Source organism: Nycticebus coucang, chromosome 10, assembly GCF_027406575.1.
Source record: "Nycticebus coucang isolate mNycCou1 chromosome 10, mNycCou1.pri, whole genome shotgun sequence".
Lineage (NCBI taxonomy): Eukaryota > Metazoa > Chordata > Mammalia > Primates > Lorisidae > Nycticebus > Nycticebus coucang.
Window position 1 is genome coordinate 82,987,443 of NC_069789.1, and position 19,393 is coordinate 83,006,835.

Here is a 19,393-nt window from a genome sequence, read left to right on the forward strand (position 1 = left end):
AACAAAAAAGTAGCCGGGCGTTGTGGCGGGCACCGTAGTCCCAGCTACTCGGAAGGCTGAGGCAAGAGAATCACCTGAGCCCAGGAGTTGAGGTTGCTGTGAGCTGTTATGCCATGGCATTCTACCGAGGGCAATAAAGTGAGACTCTGTCTTTAACAAAAAAAGAAATTATTTTTTAATTAGAAATTAAGTCGCTCCATAGAGAAAATTACTAAGTTTGGTAGTTCTTTAAGTATCAGTACTTGTGATGTAGGGAAGAGACAAGAAAATAATAAATATAAAAAAATAATCCAGGGTGGCGCCTGTGGCTCAAAGGAGTAGGGCACCAGCCCTATATGCTGGAGGTGGCGGGTTCAAACCCAGCCTCGGCCAAAAACTGGAAAAAAAAAAAAAAAATCCAACTTTCTGAGCATATCTACAAAGGCAGAACCAATACATAAAAGCAACATCTAGAAATTCTGTTTCTAGAACTAGATCTTTTATCTTTTTTTGGACACAGAGTCTCACTATGTTACCCTCAGGAGAGGGAGCTCTGGCCTCAGAGCTCACAGCAACCTCCAACTCTTGGACTTAAGCAATTCTCTTGCCTCAGTCTCCCAAGTTGCTGGGACTACAGGCATCCGCCACAATGCCCGGCTATTTTTTGGTTGTAGTTGTCATTGTTGTTTGGCAGGCCCAGACTGGGTTCAAACCCGCCAGCTCCAGGGTATGTGGTTGGCGCCCTAGCTGCTGAGGTACAGGCACCGAGCCTAGAACTAGATCTTAAGGAAATAACTAAGAGCATATACAAAGATTTAGCTACACGGATGTTGCATTGGTTTATAGCTTATAATATTGAGAAATTAAGAGCAACATAAATATCTAGTTGACTTTATTATAGCCATATAATTTAATATATTTAAAATGATTTTATTACGTATATTGATATGGAAAAGGCTTTAGAATAAAGGCTTTATCAACAGGTTAATCTGTTGATAAAGATGAACCTTTTTTAAAAAAATTAAAAAACAAGTGTATAGATACATACAGGTAGTTTCTTTTTTTTTTTGAGACAGAGTCTCAACCTGTCCCTCTGGGTCAGGCGTCCTCAAACTTTTTAAACGGGGCCAATTCACTGTCCCTCAGACCGTTGGAGGGCCGGACTGTAGTTTAAAAAAAAAAAAAAAACTATGACCAAATTCCTATGCACACTGCACATACCTTATTTTGAAGTAGAAAAACAAAATGGGAACAAATACAATTACACCGCCTCACGTGGCCTGCGGGCCGCAGTTTGAGGACCCCTGCTCTGGGTAGAGTGCTGTGGTGTCACAGCTCACAGCAACCTCAAACTCCTGGGCTTAAGCAGTTCTCTTGCCTCAGCCTCCCAAGTAGCTGGGACTACAGGCACCTGCCACAATGCCGGCTATTTTTTGGTTGTAGTTGTCATTGTTTGGCGGGCCTGTGCTGGATTCAAACCTGCCAGCTCTGGTGTATGTGGCTGGCACCCTAGCTGCTTGAGCTACAGGCACTGAGCCAACAGGCAGTTTCTTACTTTCAATAGAAAGCCTCTACAATTAGTTGGGCAGCGCCTGTGGCTCAAAGGAGTAAGGCGCTGGCCCCATATGCCAGAGGTGGCAGGTTCAAACCCAGCCCCGGCCAAAAACTGCAAAAAAAAAAAAAAAAAAGAAAGAAAGCCTCTACAATTAGTTATCTGCAAAAGTCAAAGAGAGAGTGCCTATACCTAAGGAATTAAAAATACAGAATTCTTAGTTTCACCTGCCTATTAGACACTGTGATATAGTTCTGCAATTTCATACCTATTTTTCAGATTATTCCTTTCTTTCATAATTGAATAAAGTTGACTACTTAAGTTCAAGTTTAAAAATCTTAGAAAAGAAATCAGGCAGATTGGTTTTGTCCACTTCCCTTAGTGATTTATCATATTACATAAGAAGAAAGGGAAGGCCTGGCACAGTGGCTGTTAATTCTAGCCCTCTGGGAGGCCTAGGTGGGTGGATTGCTTGAGCTCAGGAGTTCCAGACCAAGCTGAGCAAGAGTGAGACCCTCTTCTCTACTAAAAATGGAAGAACTAGCTGAGCAGTATGGTGGGCACCTATAGTCCCAGCTACTTGGGAGGCTGAGGCAGGAGAATCATTTGGACCCAGCAGTTTGAGGTTGCTTTGAGCTATAATGATGCAGCAGCACTCTATTTAGGATGACAGAGTGAGACTCTGTCTCCAGAAGAAGAAGAAGAAAGGGAAAAGGTAAGTATAACACTAAAAGTTTAATGAAAAATACTTCATCCTAGTCTTTTGATAATAGGGAACTTCTTTTTTTTTTTTAGAGGCAGAGTCTTACTTTTATCACCCTTGGTAGAGTGCTCTGGCGTCACAGCTCACAGCAACCTCTAGCTCTTGGGCTTAGGTGATTCTCTTACCTCATCCTTCCGAGTAGCTGGAACTATAGGCTCCCGCCACAATGCCTAGCTATTTTGTTGTTGTTGTTGTTGCAATTTGGCCAGGGCCAGGTTTGAACCCACCACCTTCGGTATATGGGGCTGGCGCCCTACTCACTGAGCCACAAGCACCGCCCGATACATGGAACTTCTATGGGTCAGAGAAGGCATAGCTGTCTGTCACAGCATTCATCTTTCCTCTGCTTTATTTTCTATGTTGTCAATATTAGCCAAAGTGTAGGGTTCACTGTTTTGGTACTTTAGTTTCAACTTTAATTCCTTTTGAGTCCTTTTCTGTTTCTCTTGAAAATATATCCTGTTAGAAAACCAACCTTTGGGCAGCACCTGTGGCTCAAAGGAGTAGGGCGCTGGCTCCATATACTGGAGCTGGCAGATTCAAACGCAGCCCCGGCCAAAAACTGCAAAAAAAGAAAACCTTTATCAAAGCTAATTTTTTTTTTTTTTTTTTGGAGACAGAGTTTCATTATGTTGCCCTTGGTAGAGTGCTGTGGTGTCATACCTCAAAGCAACCTCAAACTCTTGGGCTTAAGTGATTCCCTTGTCTCAGCCTCCCAAGTAGCTGGGACTACAGGTACCCACCACAACACTCGGCTATTTCTGTTGTTGTTGTAGTTGTCATTGTTGTTTAGCAGGCCCGAGCTGGGTTTGCACCACCAGCCCAGGTGTATGTGGCTGATGCCCTAACCACTGGGCTATGGGCGCTGAGCATCAAAGCTAGTTTCAATTCAAATAGTTAAACAAGAAATTTAGCATTCAACCCACATTGTATTAATCATTTAATCTGAGTTAGGCTATTTAGTAGGTCTGGAGGTACAGAGGTAAGACCCCGTCCCTACGTTAAAAGGATGTATTTATGAATCAATTATATGGGAAAGAAATCCAACTCAAACTTTCTTAAGCAGTAAAAGGATGTTTTATAACCAAACCATGGAAAGGCAGGGAAGGTGCTAACCTCAGGGGTGACCAAAGCTAACAGACTCCAGTTGTTTCACGTCTTCCTTCCTCCCCACTTTTTCTCTCCCTCCCTCCCTGTACCACCCACTCTCATCTAGTTTCTCTTTACTTCTGCATTGACCACATCCTCACAGTCCTACAAGTAGCATGGGACACACCATCCTTGAAGTCATGTCTTTGAAACTCATGACCTGAAAGACAGAGAATGTCTGGCTCCAGTTGCTTCTCTGAGTATGGTGGTGCTACGCTAGAAGCCAAGGAGGAAGGGTCGCTTGAGGCCAGGAGATTGAGACTTCAGTGAACTATGATCGATTGCACCATTGCAGTCCAGCCTGTGTGACACCCCTATCTCTAAAAGAAAAAGAGAGGAACCTTATTGGCATGGCTTAGTTATGTACCATGTATCCACTCCTGTGGGAAGTTAACTTTTAAAATAATTGCCAAAAAAAGGAGCCAGACACAGTGTTGTGTACCTTAGTCCCATCTACTCAGGAGGCTGAGGAAGAGCTCTTGAGTCCAGGCATTTGAGGCTAACCTGAACAACATAGCAAGACCCTCTCTCTTTAAAAAAATACCAAAACAGTTGTAAAATAAGCCCAAAATTTCACAGTTTAATTGATCCTACTTGCTTCATTTTTGCTCAGGAATGAATAGCAAAGTATGTCTTTGCCTCCGTAAAAGCCACAGAACCCATGGCCAAGCTTTAATTAGCCAAGGCTTACTATTGGGATGAACACTTACTTTTTCAAGAGCCTAATTTGTGCTGCTCAGACCCCAGCTTCAGCTGTCTTATCTCTGGAGGGGCAAAACACTATTTCCAGTTTAGGATTTTCACTGAGCTGATTATCTCAGTGACGAAGCATCTAGTCATCACCCTTGTGTGGTGACTTTGTGGATTATCTGCCACTTCCCTTCCACACTGATCACTGTATATTCAGGAAAATAAAATCATGAAATGCATTCTAATCAAAATTACTTTTTGTTACATCCATTAGAAGAGGTAATAAGGTACACACCTTTAAAGTGTGGCAAATACTGGTTTGGCTTCTGCTTTTTTGTTTTTGGGGGTTTTTTTTTGGGGGGTGCAGGGGGGTTGAGATAAAGTCTTGCTCTGTCACCCCAGCTACATTGCACTGGGGTCATCATAGCTTACTGCAAGTGATCTTCCTGACTCAGCCTCCCAAGTAGCTGGGACAATAGGCACACACCATACCTGGCTGATTTTTCTATTTTCAATAGATCTATTTTCTATTTTGCTTAGGTTGGTCTTGAACTCCTGAGCTCAAGTGGTCCTCCTGCCTTAGCCTCCTGGAGTACTAGGATTAAGGAGTCCTGCACTTGCAGGTGTGAACCACTGCACCCAGCCTGGCTTCTGCTTTTGATAGTGACAGATGACAGTGACAGATGTTGCAGCATAGTGCTAAGATTTAGTGGAATGAGTTGGAAAATTGAAGCTTAGCCCTGTGGATTTCACTTCTGTGAGACTGTCAACAGCAGGCTTTCCTTGTCTTCTGTTTGTTCAGATAACTTCTGACTAGAGCTGGCTGTAGGATTATCAGTACTTTGAAATTCACAACCTGTTCTAAAACCTTATTTTCAGCATAAAACAAAAAATCCAACTCCAGGGGGGTGCCCATAGCTCAGTGGGTAGGGCACCGGCCACATACACCGAGTCTGGCGGGTTCAAACCTGGCCCGGGCCTGCTAGACAACAATGACAACTGCAGCAGCAACAACAACAAAAAAAATAGATGAGCATTGTGGCAGGCACCTATAATCCCAGCTACTCGGGAGGCTGAGGCAAGAGAATCGCTTAAGCCCAAGTGTTTAAGGTTGCTGTGAGCTGTGACACCACAGTACTCTACGTAGGGTGACAGCTTGAGACTCTGTCTCAAAAAAAAAGAAAAAGAAATCCAACTCCAATGTTTAAAGATCTGTGAAGTCATTTGCTAGATTTTGGCATAGCGTTTTTTTTTTTTTTTTTTTGAGACAGAGCCTCAAGCTGTTACCCTGGGTAGAGTGCTGTGGCATCACTGCTCACAGAAACCTCAACCTCCTGGGCTCAAGTGATTCTGCTGCCTCTGCCTCCCAAGTAGCTGGGACTACAGGCGCCCACCACAATGCCTGGCTGTTTTTAGGTTGTAGCCATCGTTGTTTGGTGGGCCCGGGCTAGATTTGAACCCTTCAGCTCAGGTGTATGTGGCTAGCGCCTTAGCCGCTTGAGCCACAGGTGCCAAGCCAGCATAGCATTTTTGATTTAAAAATCTAAGGGTTTTTTATTTTTTGGCAAGTTTAAGATATGCAGTAGTATATTTGTAGATTGCATTTTTATAAAGTTAATAGATACTGTCAGCTGAAATTAAATACAGATTCATGTCTGTGTAACTCTTGGTAAGGTATAAAAACTCAAAGTTTAAAAATTTTGGAAATTTTTAATTAAAAAATTCATTAGGGGCTCGGTGCCTGTAGCTCAAGTGGCTAAGACGCCAGCCACATACACCAGAGCTGGCAGGTTCGAATCTAGCTCGGGCCTGACAAATAACAACGACAAGTATAACCAAAAAATAGCTGGGCGTTGTGGCAGGTGCCTGCAGTCCCAGCTACTTGGGAGGCTGAGGCAAGAGAATCGCTTAAGCCCAGGAGTTGGAGGTTGCTGTGAGCTGTGATGCTACGGCACTCTACTCAGGTCTACAGCTTGAGGCTCTGTCTCAAAAAAAAAAAAAAAAGTTGGTTAGGAAGTCAGATGGTGTGACTAAAGTACCTTCTAATTAAAATTTTAATGAAATTCTCAGATCTTGTATGTATTTAGTTGAGTAAGAATAAAGTGTGGTAAAGTTTGATTTCAGTCCACTCAAGGATAGGATATTTATTTATTTATTCGTTCATTCGTTTTTTGAGATAGAGTCTCACAATGCCCGGCTATTTTTAGAGATGGGGTCTGGCTCTTACTCAGCTGGTCTCAAACCTGTGAGCTCAGGCAATCCACTGCCTTGGCCTCCCAGAGTGCTAGGATTATAGGTGTGAGCCACCAAGGATAGGATATTTAGTTACACTTTGTTTTCATTTGTTTGTTTTGTTTTGTTTTTGAGACAGAGTCTCACTTTGTCACCCTTGGTAGAGTGCCACAGCATCATAGCTCACAGCAACCTCAAACTCTTGGGCTCAAGCTATTCTCTTATCTCAGTTTTTCATTTTTAGTAGAGACAGTGTCTCACTCTTCCTCAGGCTAGTCTTGAACTGGTGAGCGCAAGTGGACACCCACCTTGCCTCCCAGAGTGCTAGGATTACAGGTGTGAACCACCATGCCCGGCCCTAGTTCCATTTTGGTCACTCACAGTTCTACACTAAGTACACAGATGACACAGTCCCTGATGTTTATGCTTTACCCGTGATTTATAAGATTTTTGTAGCAGTAAGGCAGATGGGGAGTACCAGAGCCTTTGTTAATGTAAACTGATAAAAAAATTATATCCTTTTCTGGTAGGAGATGATAAACTGATAATAATAGGCTTAGAAATGTACAAAATGATTTTCTGTAGGCAAGATGGTTTAAAACCAGGGAAGAATGAGTCTACCAGGCAGCAGAAACTTTGCTATTTAAAATAAAGGGTCATTAGCTGGGCATTGGGCAGGTGCCTGTAGTCCCAGCTACTTGGGAGGCTGAGGCAAGAGAATTGCTTAAGCCCAAGTTGCTGTGACACCATGGCACTCTACCGAGGGCAACATAGTCAGACTCTGCTCAAAAAAAATAAATAAATGAATAAAATAAAGGGTAAGCCAGGCATGGTAGCTCATGCCTATAATGCTAACACTCTGGGAGGCTGAGGCAGGTGGATTACTTGAGCTCAGGAGTTCAAGACCAGCCTAAGCAAGAGCAAGCCTCCGGCTCTACTAAAAAATGTAGCTGGGTGTTGTGGCGGGTGCCTGGAGTCTCAACTACATGGGAGAATGAGGCAAGAGGATTGCTTGAGCCTAAGAGTTTGAGGTTGCTGTCAGCTATGACACCATGGCACTCTACCAAGGGCAACAAAGTGAGATCCTGTCTAAAAAAAGAAAACCCACAGTGTAGTAATACCATTACATGCCATGCCTACCAGAATGGGTAAAATTAAAATCAAACAAAAAATATGATAACATCAAAGTTTAGCAAACATGGGCGGCACCTGTGGCTCAAGGAGTAGGGCGCCGGTCCCATATGCCGGAGGTGGCGGGTTCAAACCCAGCCCCGGCCAAAAAAACCACAAAAAAAAAAAAAAAAAAGTTTAGCAAACATGCAGAATAACCAGAACTTATATATATTACTACTAGGAGTTTAAGTTGGTATAGCCACTTTGGGAAAGTTTGGCAAGACCCAGTAAAGCTGTACCCTGTGACCTACCAGTGTTCCGAGGTCTTTACCAAACAAATGTGCCTACAACTGTGAGCCAGAAGACACATGGCAGGATGTTTCTAGTAAGATATCCATACTCCAACTATCCATCAAGAGGAGAACAGATGGATTTTGTAATATTCACACATTGGAGTATCACACAGCAACGAGAGAGACCTCCTGCCACAGCCAGCAGCGTGGATGAATGTATAGGTGTAATGTTGAGCCAGAGAAGCCAGACAAAAGAATACATAGGATTCCATCTGTATGTCTTAGTACTGTACTCTCCAATTCTTCCTCAGTTGTATGCTGTTTCTCTGTTACAGAATTGTTCTTTTTATTAGTTCCCTTGTCTTTTTTTTTTTTTTTTTGAGACAGTCTTGGTATGTCGCCTTTAGTAGAGTGCTGTGCTGTCACAGCACTCTTGGGCTTAAGCAATTCTCTTGCCTCAGCCTCCCAAGTAACTGAGACTATAGGTGCCCACCACAACGCCTGGCTACTTTTTGGTTGTAGTTGTCATTGTTGTTTGGCAGGCCTGGGCTGGGTTCGAACCCACCAGCCTTGGTGTATGTGGCTGGTGCCCTAGCTGCTAAGCTACAGGTGCCGAGCCATGTTCCCTTGTCTTGTTCACAGAGGTAGCTGAGGAGCTTGGGAGAGCCGCCTCATCATCATCTGTTGTTCCATACCTTCCCCGATTACCTATACTTCCTTCTAAGACTCGGACACTGAAGAAACAGCTGGAGAACAAGGAGAACATTGAAGGGGTACAAGATGCCACAGAAAACTCTGCTTCCAGTTCAGCACCAGGTATGGGCCCCTGGGCAGGTAGAGTGAAAGTGTTTTAATAGGAACTGTCTTGTTGAAAGAAACCTGCAGTATAATGCTTTTATGCCCATTCCCATGCCCATTGTCTTTGGGGAAAGTATGGCATTTGTTTTACCTGTCATCCTAGTCCCTGGTTCTATATTGCCAGCTAGTAGTCTTGATCTATCTGTCTAACACATGACTCTGCCTCCACTTCCACGTCTTCAGCACCAGATTCCCAGTTAGTTACCTTTACAGTTCCAGCAAAAAATGTCATTGAGCCTGATAGATGAGAACAGGTTATGTAGTAATTTTTGAAGAAAGGGGGAATGCTGAGGTAATAACCAGCAGGTTATTCTTCCCCACTTATAACCCATATTGCATTTGGAAGACTAATCATTCTGAAAGGACAATCTCACATTTAATAAGTGCTGACAAAACTTAAAATTTGGTCTTAGTAACTTAAAGGTAATGGATTCACTTTGTGTCTTCCACTTTACTGTTTCAATCTTTCTCATCAGGGTTCATAAGAAGTGCACAGCCCTCCAGTGGGTCCCCAGCACTGCCTCGAAAGCAAAGAGACAAGTCACCCAGCAGCCTCTTGGAAGATGCCAAAGAGACATGCTTCACCAGGGATAGGAAGGGAGGCTTCTTCAGCTCCTTCATGAAAAAGAGAAATGCTCCCACACCCCCCAAACGCAGCAGCTCCTTCCGAGAAATGGAGAATCAGCCCCATAAGAAATATGAACTCACGGGTAACTTCTCATCTGTTGCTTCTCTACAGCATGTTGATGGGTTTTCTTTCACTCCTGCCCAGCAAGAGGCGAATCTGGTGCCACCCAAGTGCTATGGGGGGAGCTTTGCACAGAGGAATCTCTGTAATGACAACGGTGGTGGGGGTGGAGGCAGTGGCACTGCTGGGGGTGGGTGGTCTGGCATCACAGGCTTCTTTACACCACGCTTAATCAAAAAGACACTGGGCTTACGAGCAGGTAAACCCACAGCCAGTGATGACACTTCCAAGCCTTTTCCAAGGTCAAACTCTACATCTTCCATGTCCTCAGGGCTTCCAGAGCAGGATAGGATGGCAATGACTCTTCCCAGGAACTGCCAGAGGTCCAAACTCCAGCTGGAAAGGACAGTATCCACCTCTTCTCAGCCAGAAGAGAATGTGGACAGGGCCAATGACATGCTTCCAAAAAAATCAGAGGAAGGTGCTGCTTCCGCTAAGGAAAGACCAAAAGCCAAACTATTGCCCAGAGGAGCTACAGCTCTTCCTCTCAGAAACCCCTCTGGGGATCCAGCCATTGCTGAGAAGGACTCCGCAGGGGTGGGAGTGGCTGGAGTAGCTGCCCCCAAGGGCAAGGAGAGGAATGGTGGGGCACGACTTGGGATGGCTGGTGTCCCAGAGGATGGAGAGCAACCAGGTTGGTCTTCTCCAGCCAAGGTTGCAGCAGTCCTCCCAACCACTCATAACCACAAAGTGCCAGTCCTTATCTCACCCACTCTGAAACATACTCCAGCTGACGTGCAGCTCATTGGCACAGACTCTCAGGGGAACAAATTCAAGCTTTTATCTGAGCATCAGGTCACATCCTCTGGAGACAAGGACCGACCCCGACGGGTAAAACCAAAGTGTGCCCCGCCCCCCCCACCAGTGATGAGACTACTGCAGCATCCGTCCTCATGTTCAGACCCTACGGAAGAGCCTGCTGCCCCAGCCGCAGGACAGCCCCCATCAGAAACACAGGAAGGAGGAAAAAAGGCAGCTGCAGGGGCCGTGCCTCTCAGTGGGAAAGCTGGGAGGCCAGTGATGCCTCCACCTCAAGTGCCTCTGCCCACATCTTCCATCTCGCCAGCCAAAATGGCCAATGGCACAGCAGGTACTAAAGTGGCTCTCAGAAAAACCAAACAGGTAGCTGAGAAAATCTCAGCAGACAAAATCAGTAAAGAGGCCCTATTGGAATGTGCTGACCTACTGTCCAGTGCAATCACGGAACCTGTACCCAATAGCCAGCTGGTCGACACTGGACACCAGCTCCTCGACTACTGCTCAGGCTATGTGGACTGCATCCCTCAAACTCGCAACAAATTTGCCTTCCGAGAGGCTGTGAGCAAACTGGAACTCAGCCTGCAGGAGCTACAGGTGTCTTCAGCAGCTGCTGGTGTGCCGGGGGCAAACCCTGTCCTTAATAACTTATTGTCATGTGTACAAGAAATCAGTGATGTGGTGCAGAGGTAGCCACTGTTGGCCTAGTGGGGAGATGCACACATTTCTGAGGGGAGAGGGAAAGAGAACTTGTTTTCCTGTGTTCTTATTTTCAAAAAAATGAAAGATTGATACTTGAGTGTGTTTATGTGAAGTACCTCAGATCCCTGAGTTCTCACGTTTACAGGTTCATCTCAAAAATAACAAAATGCAGACTACATAAGCATAGGAGTGGTGAATTAGGTGGGGGCAAGGCAGTTGCAGACAGGTGGGAAGCTGTACTGCAAAAATCAGGGAACATGTATGTGTCATAAAGAAATGCAGCCCATCCTTGCCTGGAATGTGAGGGGCTGGACAGCAGGCCACAGGGGCTGTGCCCAGGCATTGGATTGGCACTCATCCTGCACCGGGTGAAAGATTATTGAACGGGACTCTGGTAGGTGTTCATGATGACTACCCTCTAGCTTACCTAACGAGTTTGGTGGGATAGGACAAAGCTGGGAAAGTACCAGGAGAAGTTTTGTTCATGGAAATATACCAAGAGGCATTTTTAGTCAAGGCAGTTGGAAGAAGCTGTTAGCCTTGCTTCCACAGGGTCATTGCTGCTGAAATAACTGCAAATCAAATCGCCAGAATACAAAACTGGGGAATGAGGCTCTGTTTTCCAGTGGTGTATTAGTTGGTACAGGAGTAAAGAATGCTGAGTTTAGCCAGGGAGATGGCAACCTCCTCCTAAATCTTACATTGATTATCAGAAGCCACTTCTAGTCTAGTATATTATTTCTCAGTGGGCCAGCATTAGCTTTCTGCTTGTTGGTGGCTATTTGTAAACCATAAGGACAGGGAGGTCTCCTTAGGGGTTCTTTGTCCCTTGCTGAGCAGTCTTTATTCCTGGCAGCAGTCAGGGCATTAACCAACATTGATTTTTGAAAATAGGTGTCCCTACAGGTTCTCACTGGGAAATGAATCTTTTTCTGATACAGTGCCCATGCATGCTAATACACTGGCCGATGACTTGAGCAGCTGTATATTTCTTTATCAACCAGAATACCAGTGAGATGGTCTCTTCTTAAAACCCAATAGTCCTCCTTCTGACTGAGAGAAGCTGGCTGGCTTGGTCCTAATGGGTGTTTCTCTGAACCTTCCCTCCCTTGTCACCTTAAGCCTCATCTAGGTAGACAGTAGGGAAAGCATTCTCTCTCTCTCTGGATTTAAAGTGAATTACCCCAAATCACTATCACATGCTTTTCTTCTCACACGTATTCTCTCTCCCACCACCCCTATCCAATCATTGTGCTTATTTGTGCAGATCTTACTGGGAATGCTCTTTATTTTGCCATTTCACCCCTATTTTAAGAATGCATAATTAGAAGAGTAGGTCATTTTCAGGGAGCACAGTTAGACCCTAGAAACCTAATAATTTAATCACCAAATATGTTTTGCCTTTGAAAAACAGGCCTTTTCCTTCCCTACTCAGTTATAATTATGGAAGCTAACTAAGATCGTATGGAAGTGAATCTAATGGGTTAGATATTAATGTTCTTGGTATTAGCTCTAATTTCAATTACTGCTTCATTCTCTTCATAAAGCTTTGTGAACACTTCCCCCTCCTTTCCTCAGGAGAGCCCACTACATATTTTTTCTCTTTAAGGAATATTAATGGGAATTCAACCTTGAGCAATGAGTTTTCTTCTTGGCTTTGCCATCAATCCATTCATAGTCAAGCCACAGTCCCATTTCTTAATCTAGTGAATAAAGGTGATAATACATGTTCTCAAGGGTGTTCTACAAATAATTGTATAGTTATCCCTATAAGAGTCTCTCTGGAAAGTTGTTTAGTGCAGTGTTGTTATGTTGAAGTGTTTTTCATTCTCTTTTATGAGTAGCAGATATTAATGAAATTTAAAACTGCTGAGATTATATTAATTGAGATACAGTAATAAGGGGGAAGCTATGTTTGAATATATTTTGACATCTTTGCCCAACGAGGAAATTGAGTTTTCATTAGAAAGAAAGGAAACCTTGGTTCTTCATTGCTGCTCCAGAAGGAGGCCCAGGTTAGGATTACAGAGAGCAGACAGTACTGGCGTTTTGGCAGGTGGCGGTGTTCCTCCCAATGTGTTACCTACAGCTGCAGCACAGGAGCTAGTGATCCAGTTAATTTCCTTATAGAGTTTGGAAGAGAACTTAGATTTAAAAACCAACAGTCCTCCCCCCCCTTTCTTTCCTTCTACCCCCCCCATACATGTCCATTAACTTGAACTTGTTTTAGCAGACAGCCTTTCAAGAGTAGGGAGGGGAAAGCTAAAACTTTAGAATGTTACTATGCTGCTTTTAAGTTTACGCTTGTCATTGTGGGATGCAAGTTAAGGGATTATATAATTTCAGGAGTTTTAATTTAATTTAATTTAGTTTTTAAGCAAGGATTCTATTTTCCTTGAGAGTTCCAAAAGTAAGTCTTGGAGAAACACTACTGAGTATATTTAAGCTCCCTGGTTTTCTCACTGAGTAGCAATCCTGAGGGTGGGGGTGGGGGCTCTGTCTCACTCAGGGGCAGCACCTAGCTCTGTCTTGCCTGCAGTAGGTGCTCAATACATAAATGGGTTTTTGTTAACACTGTCAAGGGTAGCTTTGACTGTTGTAGCATACCCCATCAACATGATGCTTGAACTGTGCAACTTCAGGGGGTTGAGGGCTCAGGGTTTAGGTTAAAGAGGCACTGTCAACCTACTATAAAGTATAATTTAGGTTTTTCTTTATTCTACTTGAAAAGGACCAGCTTAAAAAAACCTCATGTAAATTAAAAGGTTTGAATCCAAAGCAGAGAAAACTAGTTCTAGAAACTAAAAATGTAGTTTAAATGTACCTAGTCTAAGAGCAAAGCAAATAGCAAGAGTCCCTTCCTTGTACAAGGTATTGGCAATTTTTCTAAGATGGTTAAACGATGTGTGTATACGTATATATACACATATATGCATACCTTTGGGCTGCCACAGCTTGATTCCTTTCATGTACAGGTAATATATTTTCAGTTTAGACTTCCTACCTTAAAATGAAGTGTTTTGTGTTGAATACATCTAAAGTATTTTCTTAAAAGGCTTAGTGTAAAGTTAAAATGTGTATATTTTCTTCCAGACTTCCATCATGATTTTCAGAGATAGAGCCTTAAAAAAATTGACCCTAAGAAATTCATTCCGTGCTTTTCTAGATGCCCTCTGTACGTAGAGATCATTATAATAGAGACCCCTTACTAGCAGCATTTTAGGGTTTCAAGTAGGAATTTTCTTACAAGTCAATGAAACATTGGCTAGTAAAATAGTGAAATATGCCTACTTTGCCAAGGCACAGCCCGTGTTCTAAAGTCATGGAGCTTTTGAGTTTAAGGGATGCAATACAAATAGTGGTTTAGAGTTCAGGCTAGAAGGCAAGTCATTTAACCTTCCTGAGCCTCAGTTTCCTAATAGTAAAACAGGGATAGTAACTACCTCAGGGTTGTTAAAGGATTAAATAGGATAATGTTTGTAAGAGACTTAGCACAAGTTGTGCCTGGCACACAGTGAACACTCCATAAACGTCAACTACCATTATTATTAACACCCAGGCCAGGAAGGTATGCAGAATCTTCTAAGTGGGGGATAAAAAAACTGATGAATTAGCCTCACTACAGATCAGAATTTCCAATGGGGTAGGATCTCAGTCAATATATTTTCTAAGAATCTCTCCAGGTGTTTGAGACACCTAGCACTATCTGAAAACTGTCAATACCCCAACTCCTTTATAGGTTAAGAAACTAGAGGAGAGAACGGTTAAGTTACTTGCCCATTAATCTCAGAACAGTTAATCAGTGGCAGAGCCAAGGCTAGAATTTGAGTCTCCTGACTTTATGGTTGTGGGGCCTCCCGCCATACCTGCTGCCTTGTGAGACACTGCAAAAACAGTGGCTCAGATAGACAATCAGCCCACGTGGTGCTGCACACTTTCTAAAGCACATGCTCCTGACACTGGCCTGATGGGGCTTGAGTGTTGAGTAATGGCAACACGAGCAAAGCAAGCATTCAGTAGAACTCACTAGTTAAAATTATTTGGGGTCATTCTTTTGGACAGACTTCCAGTCAGTGTGCAACACAACAATGTGCACTTTGTAGTAAAGAAGTATCAACTTGAGTGCTTTTTTTAAAACTAGTTAGTTCTGCATTCCTTTTTCTTAAAAATAAAAAATAAAAAACTTTATTCAGTATCATTTTAATGACTATGAGATAATGTATATGAAAGCACTTTGGGAAAGCATCAAATGTAACGTAACTCTAAGGTGGTATTATTGTCTGTTTAGAAGATAAAACAATTGACTAAATGCTAACTGACCTGGAGATGTACCTGTGGGGGACCTGAAAATGCAGATATGTAATTACCTCTGTAATTTATCATATTTATAAATATGAAACTGCTAAATGAATATGTGCAGATATAGCATGTGTTTTTGCTAAGTTGTAGTTCAGAGCTAAGTAACTTCAGAAAACTAGGGACCAACGTTTTGGTTTAACTTTGATTTTTAAAAAGTAGTAATGTGTACTCACTCCAGAATACAGAAGCTCTTCCAGGGACCTTGGCTCAAAAAGGGTGAAGAGTCTCTTACTTTTGTGCTCCACATTGTCCAGTACATGCTCACCCTTTTAATAACCTAAATGTGGTGGGAGCAGACGCGTTACCTGTTGCTGTTGACAGTGTCTTTTTTAACCTATGTCCTGTGTGGTTTCGTTGATTGGTTTTTTTATGTGTGTGTTGGGAGGGGAGAGCTAGATGGCCATAGAACTAGTGCACTTTGGGAATTACTTTTCTATGATTTCCTGCCAGTTATAAATGGCATTGACATTTATCCTTTGTCTTTATTTGTTTTAGAAAAAGAGTAACTGATTCACCTATTGGATTATAAAACACTCAAGAGTAAATTGCATTGGTGTCCACTTGTGAGTTACACCTGACTTCGCCTACGCCCTTCCATTTTAGCTACTGATGTTATAGTATCAGGCACTGCCCCTATAGCAGTTTCTGTTGGGTTGACAGGGTTATCTGTGGTTTGGTTCTTGATGATTTTCGAGTTTCATTATCTTGCTTGTATTAACTTGCTCCACCTGGATCTGGGTTCATCTCTGGGCCCTAAGCATCTGTTATGACCAGTCCTCTTGAGGTGTGTCTCTAGACTTAAAATTTCCTTTCATATCATAGATTCCAGCTGTCTGTATATCTCTATCTTAGCTTCTGTCAGGCCAGTACTTTGGTTCCTTTGTAAATATCTGTTTCACTCTGAGATATGTGGGAAGGAGAGAACTAGAGGAAGGAAGCGCCAAGCGAGCCTGTATCTTTCCACATAGCTGGGAAAGGCAGCCCCAGGGTACTTGTGATAAGGCGGGGGAAATGCTGCAAGCCGCTGCCTCTAGTGAGACAGTGGGGGCCTTGGGCTGGTTCTGAAACTTTTCCCACTCTTGGCAGTCAGGATATCTGTACTGTTTGGATACAGTTCCAGTTTTCCAACTACTAGACTTCTAATGCAAGGCTTGCTTGTTACCTGCTCTGTGGAACACAGCTACAGTTCCCCTGAACTGTACGCCACCTGCTCAGCTCCCACATCACTGCAGCAGCATGGGTGGGTTGCGTTCCGGACTGTAGAATGAGCTGCTCCCTCTCCAGGGCATTGGCCTGGGTGACTTGCTCAGTTCCAGCCTGCCTTTGCAGAAGGAGTTTCTGCTCAGGGGCTGCTGCTTTTGATGCTGCCCACATGAGGTATATGTTCTATATTGAGTGTGTGCAAGATGATACCCTCATTTCTGACTCAGTATCCTAGATCCACATCACAGGAACTCAGGAAAGGCTTCACCCTGGATAAACAGCCTAAGAAGATCTGATGCCTCTTCCTGGGTGAGGAGAGCTATGGCCAGTCGTCTACATTCTAAGCTAACTTGGAGTGGCAGAGGTCATCCCTGGAGATGTGTGCCTTCAAAGATGGGTTTCATGAATCTTTCGGAGGAAAAGACATGTCAGCTGGGTTAATTCTGCGTGCTCATTGAAGTAGAACTGGTAGAAATGAGCTTCAAGGATGGTAGAGGCTCAAAGCCCTAGTCAGCGAGAAATCCCCACTTTAAATCTTTTCCCGACAGCGTGCCAATTTGGCAGATTGCTGTACTTTTCTCAGTCTAGATTGGTGAGCCAGGAGAAGGAAGCTGTCACTGAATCCTTCCCTCCCGGTATACTTACTTCTTTGCTCCCATGTACAGGAGGTGCAGTTATGAATCTGAAGTGGTTTACCTTGCCTAGAAAAGTTATGTCTTTCAACATCCCCATTGCTGAGCAACCTGACAGGAGCAAAACCCTGTTAGCGCAGTCAGAGGCAGCAGATAGCATTATGAATGCGTCTTCAAACCTGCACACCGCTGAAAGGGAAAGGATAGCTGCTTTAAGTCTAAGGCAAGGCACAGCCGTGTCCTCAAACTACACCGTATTTGGAGAATTTTGATACACGTCCTCTGTGTCTGTTCTGCGAGATTCTTCGTCTATCCTTGTATTCACAGCAGCAGATTTTGGTTCCACCTTGTGGTCTCTGAGCATACTACTTAACCCGTTAGCACATGCTGGAGGCAAACTTACCAAATGCTAGCAGACTTCAAAAAATGAAATGCAGGGAGTGTATATACTTGGAACTTGTTTAGATTTGTTTCTGGGTCTCAAAATAGTATTACATCGTGTAATTAGGCACCATAAACATTAAAGAATGGAACTGTGGTTAATAAAATTTTTAAATATATGGATATTTAATGTTCAATTAAGGAATATACGAGTATGCCAAATAAATTTATTCTTGTTTTAGAAAACATTGCAGGACCCTGCAGTGTTTTAAGGTCCTTGGTAGTAAATCCCAACTGCTGTGGTAGAGTTCAGAAGTATTGGACCATGCACGTGTTGTGGGACACAGGAGACAGAGATGCTTGTGGTAGATATGGGTCAGATAAACCAGCTTTCTTCCATTTGACAGCCATTTCTCACTGCCACTTGGATTCCATTGTAAGAGGGATTTTCTGATATCTTGAGAAATCACCTTGGTTAAGCTGATTATCCTTCAAGGAACTTAGTATTCAGAAACTAGAAAGAACAATGAGGTATTCATTTTGTAGTTCTTTAGGGCTTATATGTAAAAGTCCTCACCTCTCAGATCTGTCTAGGGGCTCTACACTGAAGTCCATAAGCGCACATACACTGTCGACATCACGTCCATTCAGACAGGGGGAGTAAGTGAAAGAGTCAGTTAAACCTTAGCCGATGGCAAACAGAAGCAGTAGATGGTTGATGTGCTGGCCGTGAACACATACTCAGAACCTCCATCTCCCTCATAGACCCTCCACTTTTGCTTCTTTAAAATCTGATTCTCTAATGAGTATCAATGGAAAAACTCCAAATTTTATGCTCACTTTAGTAAAAATGTTTGAACATTTTAGGGTGGTTGACAGAACTTTGTCCTAAACTTGCTGATTCTTTAAAAGTCGTTTAACAATTATACCAAAGGTCACATGCTGCGTGTGGTACACAGAGGGTGAGGTCTGGAGGTCAGGCACTGCGTGCATTGCTGAGGGGACGCAGGGAGGCAATATGGGATTTAACTGAAAGTATGTCAATCATGGGTCACACTACTAGTGTTGTCGGGTATTTGTTCTTAATGTTATTGTAATATATTTTCAGTTGTTTTGTTTTTCTAATTTAATTCTTTCACTTTGTTGTCTGACTGTGAACTGCTAACAGTGTTAAACTTGATGTAAATAAATGAGGCCCTTGAAAGGGACTGTGCTTTCTCTGCCTGTTGTCTCACAAGGTTTGCCAAGTTGTGTCTTGTTTTAAATAAAGGTTGCAATATTTTATTGGCAAAGTGGGCTTGAGATTGGAGTGTTTCTCCCATGATTTTAATCGACAGAGAATCTAAGCAGAATTTATATTAAATAGATGTCTGTAAGGGTAAAGAAGCTGATTTTATTTGTTTTACATATTATTATTTTTTTAGAGACAGAGTCTCACTTAATTGTCCTCAGTAGAGCACTGTGGCATCACAGCTCATAGCAACCTCCAACCTTGGGCTTAGGTGATTCTCTTGCCTCAGCCTCCCAAGTAGCTGGGACAACAGGCGCCCACCACAACACCCGGCTAATTTTTGTTGCAATTTGGCGGAGGCCAAGTTTGAACCTGCCACTCTTCGTATATGGGGCGCCCCCAACCCACTGAGCCACAGGTGCCACCAAAGAGGCTGATTTTAGCAAGCATCCTTGTGGCCCATTTTTTAGAATGTCCTCTGGAGTGAATACTCATTCTTTGAAGAATTACACTTTTGTAAATGGACAAAAGGCATCATTTGGCGCCAAGGCTGGTGTACATAAGGTGGGTGGTGTGTGTGTGTGTGTGTGTCTAACGTGAAGTAACTATAATGTGAAATTTATCTCAGTCTATGCTGAGGACAACTCCAAATAAATTCTAAAAATGTTATGAGTCAGAGTGGCAATAATAGAGTAAGTGTGGGTCCTCCCAAGGGAACAGTCTAGTCTTGTTTGGTCTTCAGTTTGGGGGGT

The 19,393-nt window shown here is 43.2% G+C and overlaps 1 protein-coding gene across 6 annotated transcripts in view; it reads left to right on the forward strand.

Annotated features, from left to right (window-relative positions):
- Positions 1-18,702, forward strand: part of ABL2 (ABL proto-oncogene 2, non-receptor tyrosine kinase) — a 154,274-nt gene extending 135,572 nt beyond the window's left edge. For 3 of the 6 annotated variants that reach the window (XM_053604117.1, XM_053604116.1, XM_053604118.1), the window contains 3 exons: positions 8,414-8,587; positions 9,106-9,339; positions 9,649-18,702. In XM_053604117.1, coding sequence (XP_053460092.1) covers positions 8,414-8,587; positions 9,106-9,339; positions 9,649-10,826 — 1,586 coding nt within the window. In that variant the 3' untranslated portion in view covers positions 10,827-18,702. Of the gene's footprint in view, positions 1-8,413; positions 8,588-9,105 lie in introns of all 6 variants that reach the window. The other 3 variants (XM_053604115.1, XM_053604113.1, XM_053604114.1) reach the window with 1 other exon arrangement.
- The last annotated feature ends 691 nt before the right edge of the window (positions 18,703-19,393 follow it).